General features: G+C 49.4%; 1 protein-coding gene across 1 annotated transcript; it reads left to right on the top strand.

Moving 5' to 3' along the window:
- Nucleotides 1-2,290: 2,290 nt before the first annotated feature.
- gmps (guanine monophosphate synthase) lies at nucleotides 2,291-12,498 on the top strand. Its single transcript, XM_023792434.2, has 16 exons — nucleotides 2,291-2,998; nucleotides 4,119-4,294; nucleotides 6,004-6,118; nucleotides 6,204-6,301; nucleotides 6,458-6,561; nucleotides 6,678-6,871; nucleotides 7,271-7,436; nucleotides 7,528-7,679; nucleotides 7,889-8,062; nucleotides 8,350-8,455; nucleotides 8,613-8,728; nucleotides 8,906-9,031; nucleotides 9,643-9,758; nucleotides 9,884-10,014; nucleotides 10,219-10,391; nucleotides 10,959-12,498. Exons 1-16 carry the CDS (start codon nucleotides 2,972-2,974, stop codon nucleotides 11,058-11,060), a joined length of 2,076 nt encoding a protein of 691 aa, XP_023648202.1. The 5' UTR covers nucleotides 2,291-2,971; the 3' UTR covers nucleotides 11,061-12,498.
- Nucleotides 12,499-13,206: the final 708 nt, after the last annotated feature.

Here is a 13,206-nt window from a genome sequence, read left to right as displayed (position 1 = left end):
AACCAATCAGATACGGTAACCATTTAGATATCCCCCGTATACATTCTTAATAAAAGTTCTGATATCATTGTTACCTTACCTCTATGTGCCTGGTTTCCTAGCAGCCGTTATTTTAGTCATTTATAATAATCCTAGGTGCTGGAGGCAACATTTTAAATGAAATAATAGTCTTTGAAGGTAAGATCTAAATGTTGCCGCTACCAAGGTATGGGCTATGATTGTATAAGAACATAAGAAATTTACAAACGAGAGGAGGCCATTCGGCCCATCAAGCTCGTTTGGGGAGAACTTAGCTAATAGCTCAGAGTTGTTAAAATCTTATCTAGCTCTGATTTAAAGGAACCCATGGTTTTAGCTTCCACTACAATAGCAGGAAGACTATTCCATACTCTGACTACACGCTGTGTAAAGAAGTGCTTCCTCAAATTTGTTTTAAAATGTTCTCCCGCTAATGTTTTTAAACAACCTTATTTGTGTAGTTGTTATATTAGGACACATCAGTGGACACATCAGTCGTTTAATATAGATATTTGGTATAACACACATGCATCTACCGCTGGCACAACAAAGAACGATGTATATAACAGGATCCAAACCATGATCAGTTTCTTCCCTCAAGCTGTCGACATAACCAGCAGCTGAATATGGACTACGGCAGTGCCACTTTCATTTGCAATTTAGGTGTACTGTAATGTCTGAGTGTTACTTGTTTAAGCGGCAGTACCGCCCGTTTGTCTGTACATTTGTGTGCGATTAGAATAGAATACCTTCATATCGTCACTGTACACGTACAATAGGTACTACAAAATGCAATATATCTTACATAAATTAAAAAAACCCGTATACACAAAAATGCAACTATGAAACATTAAGTATTTATTAATATGTATAATAAAGTAAAATGCAATTATTTAAATATATGTGAAACGCGCATATGGAATGGTATATGTTAGTTGTTCGTTGTACTAGATGAGTATACCCATTCCGATGAACTTTTCACATATGGCCATGCAATAATACATCTTGAACCCACTGTAACGACTCACGAAAGCCAATGTTAAAGAACATGGATTGTCGTCCACCTGCCCCAGTTGTTTCTGGTGGTAGTATATTAACTTTTACTAGATTTCGTGTTTTCCATCTCACTCTCATCTTTAACTATTCGAATGATGTACGTAAAATTTAAAGTGAACTCTGCTGTTGTTTTAGGCTTAAAGTGTTACCCTACCTAATTATCTAAAACAGTGCCTTCGTGTTTTCAGCGATTATTTTCAGTCTCCTGGTACTCATGGAATGATTCTTTCGAAAACTCTCCCTTCTCTAAATGGTTCTATAATCCATAATATATGCATGGTTTATTAATTGAATTGCACTATCCTGTAGCAATAACGTATTATGCAGTGCTTTCTTTGTAACGAGGCAGACACTCTAGGTATTTTTTAAAATAAATCTAAACCAATAAAGGATGTGAAATTGCATGAAAACTGGTTTGCACATACTTATTTTATTTATTCTTAACCAGTGATCTGCCGGCTTTTTAATCATACGTCTATGAACTAATGTTTTAAAATGTAAGTGGTCACGCTAAGCCCCCTGTGCGGTTGCAGTAACACAGCCATGAAATGCCTGCTTGTCTATGGTCTGGATCGCGTGGCAGAAACTTCGGAACCTGTCGTTAACACTTAACACTGTGTTCGTGAGCAACTTCACATAATCCAGCCACGACAATTAGCGGATTGTGCAGGTCTGTAGGCCTCCTCGTGGCTATGTGGATTAAGGCCAAACCTCCTTCAAGTGTTCATTTTTCCAGTTAATCAAGAACTGTACGCTTGTCGGTAGACTGGATCAGAGCCATGCGGATTGGGTTAAGGGTTCGTGTGGCATGTGACTGGTCATGCTTGAAAATCCATCTGACACAGTTGTGGTAGTTGTATTACTATCCCTAGACATCAGCCCTTTTTAAAAAGAGCTTTAAAAGAAAGTTGTGTTGAGTAAGTGACTTGGAATATCGATGGTAGAAAAAAGCCGACGACTTGATTCTACTCTTCACCAGTAGATGGCGGTTCTCGTATGGTCAGTACTGTATATTGTTCAAGATGGTCCATAAAGGGTCTGTAAACTTCATAGTTATAACATGTCTTCTGTTTAAACTTATTCCTGTTCAGATGCAGAGTTCGGTCATATCTGAACACAACCGTACATTCCTTGTAATCCACAGTTTAAAACAAAAGGTTCCTCGGATGTTGAATTTTGTATCCGTGGAAAAAGATGTGGCTGCCATCGGTAAACCAGAAAGCGGAGCACCGTGTCAGTCCCGGATCAAAGAGGCATTCAATACTGGTGAATGAGGGATCCAACGGGGTTCAGCACGGTCCAAACTGCAAAACCACAGAGTACGAAGACCCAGGGACATAAGCGACACGTGGTGACAGTGAGCATTTATTCCCCCTCTTCTCAGTACAGTCAGAAATAAAAACACCTTCCCAAAAGTACAAGCGTGCGATATGAGGAACACAAACACTGTTCGGTGCAGCTTGATAACAGAACTGTGTCGTGCAATCTTTAATTGTGTTGAACAAATTTTCAAAACAATCTTTTGTATTTTCCCAAAACACACACCAAAATGATTAAATACGGGAAATCTACTGTTACAGCGTCATCTCTCTGTGTAAACTGAGGTCAGAAGGGCCGAGCGTGCTTCTAATCACCTTAACTAAGGATCTCAGCAGTCAAATGACCGGTGCTGCGGAGTTTAATTCACATCGTGTGGGATAAGCGCACTTTCCCCGCCAGGCGACCTCGCGCGAGGCTCCTCCCTCCCCGCTCGTGGCTGCTTCTGCATGCAGCGCGCGGAGTCACGGCTGGAGTCACGCGGTATTCTGGGAAACGCCGAGTCAGACTCACGCTCGCGGCACAAACGGATGGTCTTCAATCACTTGCGCGACACGGAAAAGGGTCCAGGCAGCCAGTTATGGCTCTGTGCAACGGCGAATCCAAGGTCAGCACGGTGGCCGCTGCTCCCCCGGGTCTGCGGAGGATCATCGCGTCCTGCGCGTCTCTATCCGCCCTCCTGCGAGCACATGAGGCTCTGTCACCGGGCGCGCTCGCTGGGAGAGTCCCCGGTCACGGCCTCCACACAGTGGAAGGGATTAAAAACTGCGCTCGGTAGCGAATCGAGTCGAGTCGGTGGCTCCGTACGGTCCCCGGGTGCCCCGCAGCAGCAGCAGGCCGGTCTCGAGTCCAGGCTGGCCGTGGCGTGCTGGGCTTGATGGCGAGGCGGGCAAGGTTAGATCCCCCGGCGTGACCGCGGTTATAAGCGCGCCGCGTGTGTTGTTTTGCTTAACGAATCGCGGTTGCCGACTTTATGGCGTGTTATACTAACGCTGCGACTCCGATTGGCTTTGCCGGGAAAGGCATGTTAGGCGGGGCGTGCGGCTGGCCGGTCGGCGGACGGCGTCCTCGCATAGGCCCCCCATCCGTGCAACTTGCGTGGTGGGCTAATAGCGGTCCACCCCCACTCTCAGCGGCAGCTATAAAGTTAGTAGTGTGCTTTTTGTTTAGTGATCGCATTTATAGTCGAGCAGTGCCCCGGTGCGTCAGCAGACCGTCCCGCAGACGGAGGCACCTTTGGGGCTCCCCACGTGTGCGGCAGACTGTCCCGTCTCCCTGTGGCGCGCTGCTGCCAGACGGGTCTATAAAGGAAAAAAGTAATTTTCGCGCTGTGCTCTTTTTAAACCGACTTTGAAATGCACGCGTGTGACATCTGTAAGTGCTGAGTGCGATTCAAAGCGGGTAGTGATGCCGGGATACCCGACATCAGAATGATTTACCCTGATTCCCAAACTTATTGCTCTGGATCATCATGGGTGCTCTTTAAATGACAGAAGTTATCACTGTAGTTGAAACCCAAATGCATGGGAAACGTCAATGTGAATCTATTTCTGCGTGAATTTGTATCAACCCAGATTTTATAAACGTCGCCCGAAGTCTCGCAGGACTCCCAAATAAACTAGTCATAATAGTCTGGGCTGAGATCAGGCACGGTTGGTGTTGGGCATGTCAGTTCATTCGAAGATGTTTTTTAACCTTTATTCTGTCTTTGCATTATCACACGACAGCTTAATGCCGAATCAAAGGATGGCTCTTCTGGCCGCTTCGAGGGCGCCGTGGCGATCCTGGATGCCGGCGCGCAGTACGGGAAAGTGATCGACCGGCGCGTGAGGGAGCTGTGCGTGCACTCGGAGATCCTGCCTCTGGAGACGCCGGCCTTTGCTCTCCAAGAGCAGGGATTCAGGTGAGGCGCCAGAACCCCTGAGCCATTATTTCATGAGACGTGGAAGCGCTTACAAAATGCTGAGTTTATTCTCTTTGTACATTTCACCTCCCATGTCAGGTTTTGTGGGTTGCTGCACTCAGAAGAATTTGACAGCAACTAAATGGCATGTTTGCGAGTCACGTGATGTCCAGTCCACATTTTGGGGGAAATATGCCCCACTGAGTGTAAAATGATTTTTCTGGATTTGGGATTAATCTCTGAAACCTAGGAAATAATGTCGTTAGCACATTATGTGAAGATGATCACATTTGAAACAACACTGAATTTTGAATGACCCCGCAGTGAGCCATATCATGCTGCTGACATTCGTACAGTATCTCAGTGTTGCCTTTTGAGCTGTATGCCTCACTGGTGATATGACTCAAAATAATATAGCTATAGGGCTTAAGATCTTAACTGGTCCAGGTTGACGAGGCTTATATAATTTGAGGTGCACTGATTCGATATTCAGGATCTGTATCGGCACCGATCCATACCTAATTGGACAGATCGGGTATCGGCCATATGTGACCAATCAACATCCGATGCTTATTTAATTTTGGGCAGTCTGTAAAAAGATAGCTCTTATTTCTTGTTAAATCGATTTGTAGAAAGCAATCGCACGACAAGCTCTTTGCCATTTTGGATGCGTTCTTTGCAGCATTCAGGCTGAGCGCTAATGCTACCACTCAGGTTTTCTGCTATTCAGTGGGTGTGAGCGCGGTGACTTCCGCCCGCTGTGACATCACGTGCAAACCCTTTGCCGGAGGAGTGCAAGAACATTGGATGTGGTGATAGCAAATGTGACTTGCATATTTGCAAAGCAAACTAACAAACATCTGCAGTCTGGAAGTATTTTGCGCCTGAAACAACAACTGGTGGCACAGCGATTTTGCCATCTTTATAAAAACAAAGTTGTGAGAGGTGGATTCAGCGTTGGGTGGAACATCCCGCTAAACAAAGCGCTCCTGTTTATGCAAGACAGTGCAGGTAGTATGAAGAAAGCAATGGGTGATGTGGGAGTCGCTGGTTTGGGCTGTTTTGCACACTTGCTGTAGCTTGATACACGAGGGGCTGCGATCGCAACGAAGTGACGCTGTAGCCAGAGGGAGAAACATTGTAGGTCATTTTAAACATTCGTCACTTGCGTATCTTCGCTCAGAAGATATTCAAACTGAACTGCAAATGCCTCAAAAATGCTTTAAACAAGGTGTACAGACGTATGGAACAGTGTCTTATGTATGTTTCTAGTAGCTTAATTTACAAAGCTTTTTTTGGCGTACTTTTTTTACCATTTGTATTTACTAGTTTAAAAACTGCTCTGGTATCGCTTCAGCATTCGTATCGGCCGATACTCTTTGTTCAGGTACTGGGATCGTATCGGCACTCATATTGGCCGATACTCTTTGTTCAGGTACTGGGATCGTATCGGCACTCATATTGGCCGATACCCTTTGTTCAGGTACTGGGATCGTATCGGCACTCATATTGGCCGATACCCTTTGTTCAGGTACTGGGATCGTATCGGCACTCATGTTGGCCGATACCCTTTGTTCAGGTACTGGGATCGGTGCACCTCTGTGGCTTGGAAAACTAGCTCTCTTTATTTATTTGTAGGCCCTTCGCGTTTCGTTAACAGGGATCAGAGCAGCCTTTCATGCTTATACTGTCTTTGTCGGTCTTTCCAGTGCGATCATCATATCTGGGGGTCCAAACTCGGTCTATGCAGAAGACGCTCCCTGGTTCGACCCCGCCATTTTCACCATCGGAAAGCCGGTGCTGGGAATCTGCTATGGAATGCAGGTCTGTGCGGGGATGCGGATGCCGGAATCAGGCCCGGCTGCCCTGAATGGGGGGTCCCCCGTCTGACGTTTTTTCCAATTCTTAGATGATGACTAAAGTCTTTGGTGGCACAGTGAATAAGAAAACGATTCGGGAGGACGGGGTGTTTAACATCAGCCTTGATACTGCCTGTTCCCTTTTCAGGTGGGTCCCTGCGGCGTTACAAAACGTGCTTCTGTCTGTCTGTCTCTCTCTGTTTCTCTCTCCATCCATCCTGTGTCCTGCTGCCACGTGACTGCTTATTGGTTGGGATGTCCGCACATGCTCACTCCCTATCTGCCCCCCCCCCCTCCCCTGCAGAGGCCTCCAGAAGGAGGAACTGGTGCTGCTGACGCACGGCGACAGCGTGGATAAGGTGGCCGACGGGTTCAAGGTGGTGGCGCAGTCGGGGAATCTCGTGGCAGGTAGAGGAGCCGCAGGAGCCGGGAGGTAGCAGCACAGAGTATATCGAGGCCGTCCATCAAGTTCACCCCTCCCCCTAAACCTGCCCCCCTCCCCCACCGCCGCCGCCACCTCACAGCCATCGCCAACGAGCAGAAGAAGCTGTTCGGCACGCAGTTCCACCCGGAGGTCGACCTGACGGAGCACGGCATGGAAATGTTCCGCAACTTCCTGTTCGACATCTCCGGCTGCAACAACGGCTTCACCGTGCAGGGACGCGAGCAGACCTGCATCCAGGAGATCCAGGAGAAGGTGGACAAGGCCAAAGTGCTGGTGAGGCTGCCGCGGAGCTAGGGGCCCGAGCCCGTCGCCGCTCGCTTGTAGGGCTGCCGTCGTGGGGGCAGGGCTCTCCTTATGTATCACGCTGGCCAATCAGGGTCTTTTTTGTGGTTCTGTGTTCCCCTGAAGTAGTGAACCTTTGGGATAAGTATTACCCACATGGCCATTCATCTTACACAACCAGAGCTGCTATATGTATTTTACATACTGTTGGACGCTGGAACCATGCTGGGCACAGTTAAAGTGCATCATATAAGGGCTACAACACGAGTCCTCTCTGCCGCCCCCTTTGTGAAATCCACACTCTATTATGAATTCCTGCCTTTCCCAGTCGCTTCTGCTCCATCAGGGTGACTAACATGTACGCGAACCAATCATGCGGGCTTTCCGAAGGTGCTGTTGAGCGGCGGGGTGGATTCCACCGTGTGCACGGCACTGCTGAACAAAGCCCTGAACCAGGAGCAGGTGATTGCCGTCCACATCGACAACGGCTTCATGCGCAAGAGGGAGAGTCAGATGGTGGAGGAGGCCCTCATTAAGCTGGGCATCAACGTCAAGGGTGAGTCCGTCCGGCGCATCGCACCCGACCGCGTGACCAACAGACCTCTAGTGTCATTCTGAAGCCATTCGGGTTCTGCGGTTCCGTGCAGTGGTGAATGCAGCTCACACCTTCTATAATGGTACGACGACACTGCCCATCTCGGAGGAGGACAGAACACCCCGGAAACGAATTAGCAAGACGCTAAACATGACCACCGACCCAGAAGAGAAGAGGAAGATCATCGGAGATACCTTTGTGAAGGTGTGTGGAAGCTGTCATATTGATTGGGGTTTGGGTTTACGGGTCAAATTTTGTAAAAATAAATAAATGCATGACCCAGGAGATTGATGGGTGCATGCATGGTTTTTTTGACTGCGTGTATTGTGATGGAGGAATGTGCTGTTGATGTATGTGTTGTAAATACTCTATAGCTTGTTACAAAGCTGGGCTGATGTTTCCACTCCCTGCAGGTGGCCAATGAGGTGATCGGGGAGATGAACCTGAAGCCAGACGAGGTTTTCCTGGCCCAGGGCACGCTGCGGCCGGACCTGATTGAGAGCGCCTCCACCATCGCCAGTGGCAAGGCTGACGTCATCAAGACGCACCACAACGACACGGAGCTGATCCGCAAGCTGCGTGATGAGGTACCGGCGGGCGGGGCCCCTCCCACGTGGTTTGGGTAGCTCTGGACCGCCGTCGAGATTGTATGAGTTTATGGATCTGCCCGCGAGACGTACCCATGTGTGTTTATTAGTCAGATGAGAGAACCATTAATTCACCTATCACAGAAGCTCTACTGGGTTGACGTTCCAGCATGCGTCCACAGCCCTGTTAGATCACAGGCACCACTGAGTTACAGCTCCGTTGAATTGCTTGTGACGTATTTGCTGCAATGTATTTGCTTGGACAAGTCTCATGCTTCCGTCCGCAGGGAAGAGTAATCGAGCCGCTGAAGGATTTCCATAAGGATGAGGTGCGGATGCTGGGTCGAGACCTGGGGCTCCCGGAGGACATTGTGTCCAGACACCCCTTCCCAGGTGAACCCCCCCCCCCCCCCCTACCATTGCCTGTCCTCCCGCTGTGGGAAGTTTCCTGTGGACTGACACCCTCATGCTTTGGATTCTGCAGTTTGTCTGAACACTTGAAATCCATTTCTGATTCCGGGGCCCCCTCTCCTCTCATGCGCCCCCCCAGGTCCCGGTCTGGCCATCAGAGTGATATGTGCCGACGAGCCCTACATCTGCAAAGACTTCGCTGAGACCAACAACATCCTGAAGATTGTTGCAGACTTTTCCGCCAGCGTCAAAAAGGTGCGTTGTGGTCCCCACCCCCCCCCCCCCTTGGTCGCGATACACTCCAGTCTCCGTCGTCTCTGCTCGCCTGTAGGTTTTAGTGAAGCTCTTTCAGTGCTTGCCGATGTAGACCATCCTTATGGTCTGTGTTGGAGCTCCTCTGTGCAGACTGACCTGTCCTGTGTTCTTTGCCAGCCCCATGCCTTGCTGCAGAAGGTAAAGTCCTGCATATCAGAGGAGGAAGAAGAGAAACTTATGCAGATAACCAGCCTTCATTCGCTCAATGCCTTCCTCCTGCCGATAAAAACCGTGGGTGTGCAGGTGAGTCTGCAGTCGTGGGTCTTCCTTAGGTCACTCCTATGCCAGGGACATGATGTCAGGGTTACGTCGTTCATAGGGCTGGGGTGGCGAGGGTCGGCTGTTCCTGCCAGTGGCGGGGGGGCGGGGGGCATAGTAGGCTGAGCCTGATTGTGGCTCCGTAGTGCTTATAGGGCGGTGGAATTTTCCTAGGGGGTGAGGCATCATGGGAAGGGTGCTGGATGTTTGTGTCTGTGGTCACCATTGCCTGCGTGAGCCGGACGCCACCCACACAGCCGCCCGGGAAAAACAGTCTGTGCTCATGCTGCCCCTCCCCTTCCGTGGCTCACCACAGCAGGCTAAATTTACCGTACATCCAGACGGTGGGATGAGCAGGACACAGGAAGGGGGGTGGGGTGGGGGGGGGTGGGAGTTATTCCTGGCTGCCGGTCAGTAAATGAATACAAGCAGCCTGCAAGAACGGGGTCAGACGCCGCAGCGCGTCCCTGCTGTTTGGCAGCCGTTGAGCCGCTGTGCATGCTGGGTAACGAGGGCTTCGGCGACAGGGACGCGTGTGTTCAGCTGGATTTTTGAGCTGGAATGGGTATCACTTTCGGCCCCTCTGCGCCCCCCAGGGAGACTGCCGGACGTATAGCTACGTCTGTGGGATTTCCAGCAGAGATGACCCCCACTGGGGGTCACTCATGTTCCTGGCAAGAATCATCCCCCGCATGTGTCACAGCATCAACAGGTACGTCCGCCCCGGCTCCGCGGTCCTGGCAGCCCCCTGTCACCATGGCGATGTTTAGCCCCCCGTGCAGACGCTTCATTCTGCTGACGCGCTCCTCTCCCCCCCCCCCCCCAACCCCTGTGCAGAGTGGTGTACGTGTTCGGGCCCCAGGTCCGGGAGCCGCCCGCTGACATCACGCCCACCTTCCTGACCACGGGTGTGCTGGGAACGCTCCGTCAGGCTGACTACGTGGCTCACTCCATCCTGTGGGAGTCAGGTGAGACCACCCACCCCCCCATTTTTATCCTGTGTGGTATCTTCCTGTGCGTTTGAGTCCAAGACGGACAGTGAATCCAGGAGATCTGGGGGGCGGGGGGGGGTTTCTGCAAGCTGCTGCTTAGCCAGGGTGTGGAAGTCCAAGCGGGTTTGGTGTCTCAGACTCTGGCTTTGGTGAGTAACTGAGGCTGGTTTGCGTCTCCAGGTTACGCCGGGAAGATCAGCCAGATGCCGGTCATCCTGACCCCCCTGCACTTCGACCGCGACCCCCTGCAGAAGCAGCCGTCCTGTCGGCGCTCTGTGGTCATCCGCACCTTCATCACCAGCGACTTCATGACCGGCATTCCCGCCACACCCGGAAATCAGATCCCGGAGGAGGTGAGTCCTGATTGGACAGTGCTGCTCTTGTACTTTTGAATGAAGTAATTTCCTACATGTGATGTACTGACCGAGGTGGGGCAGGCAAACTTAAACAGTACGCCTGTGTTTCTAGAATGACGCAGCAGTGGAAAAGCACTCGACGTGGCCACATGTTCCTCAGTTATATTTTAAATGTGTTTAAATGTATAATTAGTCGTTTAAGCTTTTCTGGAGGGGCGGCACGGCTGTGCGGTGGTTAGCAATGTTGCCTCACACCAGTGGGACCAGGGTTCGAGTCTCTGTCGTGGCTCCATGTGTGTGGCGCTCGCATGTCATCGTGAGGTTTCCTCCACGTACTCTGGTTTCCCCCTGCAGTCCAAAAACACGCTGAGGTTACGCCCTGTGATGGGTTGGTGCCCCATCCTGGGTTGTTCCCTGCCTTGTGCCTGCAGATTCCAGACCCCCCCTGCCACCCTGAATAGGACACATGGTTATGGAAGATGGATGGATGGATGGATGGATGGATGGATGGCAGCTTTCTGGCAACACTGATCCTTGTACTGAAATTGTCTCCTGTCCTGCCAGGTGGTGCTGAAGATGGTGACGGAGATCAGGAAAATCCCTGGGATTTCCCGAGTCATGTTTGACCTGACGTCCAAGCCTCCAGGGACCACCGAGTGGGAATGAAATGCGCGGATCCCATTTTATCTTTTAACACCTTTCCTGCCTCATCCACCAATACACTGCCCCCAAGTTACCAGGCCCCTCGCCCCCCCATGACAAGAACATTCCCAATGTTGCCAGGCAATACTGTGACCAGCAGCACACCTGAAGACAATAGAATACCCCATCTAGGTGTTTTTTTTTCCTTGGGGAAAGGTTGTGTTCATCTTTTTTTTTTTTTTTCTTTCCCCCTTGTCAATGTAATCAACATAAGGCTAACGCTACATCTCTAAGAGCTCCGATGCTGGGTGTGGTTAAGGCTAACGCTACATCTGTAAGAGCTCCGATGCTGGGTGTGGTTAAGGCTAACGCTACATCTCTAAGAGCTCCGATGCTGGGTGTGGTTAAGGCTAACGCTACATCTGTAAGAGCTCCGATGCTGGGTGTGGTTAAGGCTAACGCTACATCTCTAAGAGCTCCGATGCTGGGTGTGGTTAAGGCTAACGCTACATCTCTAAGAGCTCCGATGCTGGGTGTGGTTAAGGCTAACGCTACATCTGTAAGAGCTCCGATGCTGGGTGTGGTTCAGCCACTGTCTTCGTCGTTTTTTTAAAAGAAAAAAACCTTGTTCTTCTGTGTCACATTTTTTGTATAATTCTGAAGTGGTTTTGGGTTTGTGTTTCCCTTTTTTTATTGCCAAATTGCAGAAGTGGGTTTGACTGCCTTCCCCTCCCAGTGCTGTAATAAACTCTCTGCTAAGAACACTGTACAAACATCCTACGTCTCACGTACAACTGCTGTACAGGGCTGCAGTCATGTGGCTCTGTGTCTGCCCCAAGTGTGCAAGGTGCCCTTTATCCATCTCGCAATAAGTGCTTTCACGAGAAAATTCTGCTTCTGTCATTCTCCAGAAAAAATCCCGTGCTCCTCTTTCATGACACCTACTCCTGCCCTGTGTCTCACTCTTGTAGGCCCTGTTGTGACCCGGGTTCGAGCGTAAACCCTTTAGTGTCTGTTTTCCATACCGACCGTGTACTCTGACCTCAGAGACGTAACTTATGACAGCTCAGTTTTATAACGTGAGTTGAAGCTTGTATTTTAGGTATTTATTGTCTTTGTACTTACGATTCCGTGCGGTGTTCATCAAAACAGCGAGAAATCAAGATGGACTTCTTTCATGTCTTAATCGCAACTCTCGCTCTTAATGTCCGCTGCCTTCCTCCGTGTAAAACTAAGCAGCATCTTACAGCTAGTGAACTCGTTGATTTTGTAGTTGCATTTAACTGCAATATAAACCACAATTTTGAGTTTAATTTATGCAATTTTGTGACTCATTTGCCTTCATCTTTATAAGACCGACCTTTTTTCCCTCTTTTTAATGTGCCTCAACCGCTGCATGCAGTTCCAACATTGAAATTTGTACGATGATAAAATCAAGCTTTAATAAAGATGTTAGAAAGTAGTTTTGTGTTCTCTGGGTTAATGTAAATACAAGATAATCCAGTGAGGATCGCAAGTGGCACTGTGTCCACTGGACCAGTAGGCCTCATGAAATTTCCATCATGGTTCAACCACAGCTCCTTTCTGTGAGATTTGTCTTGACCTTCATGTTGGGGATTCCTGTCATCAGTGTCCATGTCATTTAGGTTCACAGTGCTCAGATTAATTGTCCCAGTATTCGTTCCCTATAAATGAATTATGTCTGATTTGATCAGTCGTTAAGGTGATCACTGCTTATTCCAAATAAAAGTATAAATTAGTGACCATATGTGTTACAAGGGCTCCCACTAGTGGACATTTTGGTGAAGGTAATTGTAAAGCAGCCGCCTCATTCTCGTCTCCGCGGCGGTGCGATTCCTGTGTCCTTGTGCACCTGTACGTCGCACTGATCCCAGTGTAACTCACGAGGCTTGAAAGTTATCGCTTTGTACTAAAAAGTTTCTGAATTCCCCGCACATCTGTTATTTAATAAATGATGAGTCATGGATCCGTTATCACTTTGAGGCAGATTGCTGAGCATGCGTTTTATCTGTAACACATGAATCTCTCCACAACGCGGCCACAGCATAGATGAACACCGACTTGTGGGCGGAGCTTCTGTGCTCATGGTTGTAAGGTTGCCATTCCAAGCCCCGCCTCTGCCGGATAGTCACATGTCCATGGGCTCCTG

This window comes from Paramormyrops kingsleyae, chromosome 17 (assembly GCF_048594095.1).
Source record: "Paramormyrops kingsleyae isolate MSU_618 chromosome 17, PKINGS_0.4, whole genome shotgun sequence".
Taxonomy (NCBI): Eukaryota; Metazoa; Chordata; class Actinopteri; order Osteoglossiformes; family Mormyridae; genus Paramormyrops; species Paramormyrops kingsleyae.
Note: the sequence above shows the minus strand (reverse complement) of the source record. Positions and strands in the feature narration are given on the sequence as shown.

Bases quoted from the DNA above. Each gene is read 5' to 3' on its own strand.
- gmps (XM_023792434.2), top strand. From the start codon at position 2,972: ATGGCTCTGTGCAACGGCGAATCCAAG. The intron at 8,729-8,905 runs GTGCGTTGTGGT...GTTCTTTGCCAG, and splicing joins TTTCCGCCAGCGTCAAAAAG to CCCCATGCCTTGCTGCAGAA. The intron at 10,015-10,218 runs GTGAGACCACCC...TTGCGTCTCCAG, and splicing joins CTCCATCCTGTGGGAGTCAG to GTTACGCCGGGAAGATCAGC.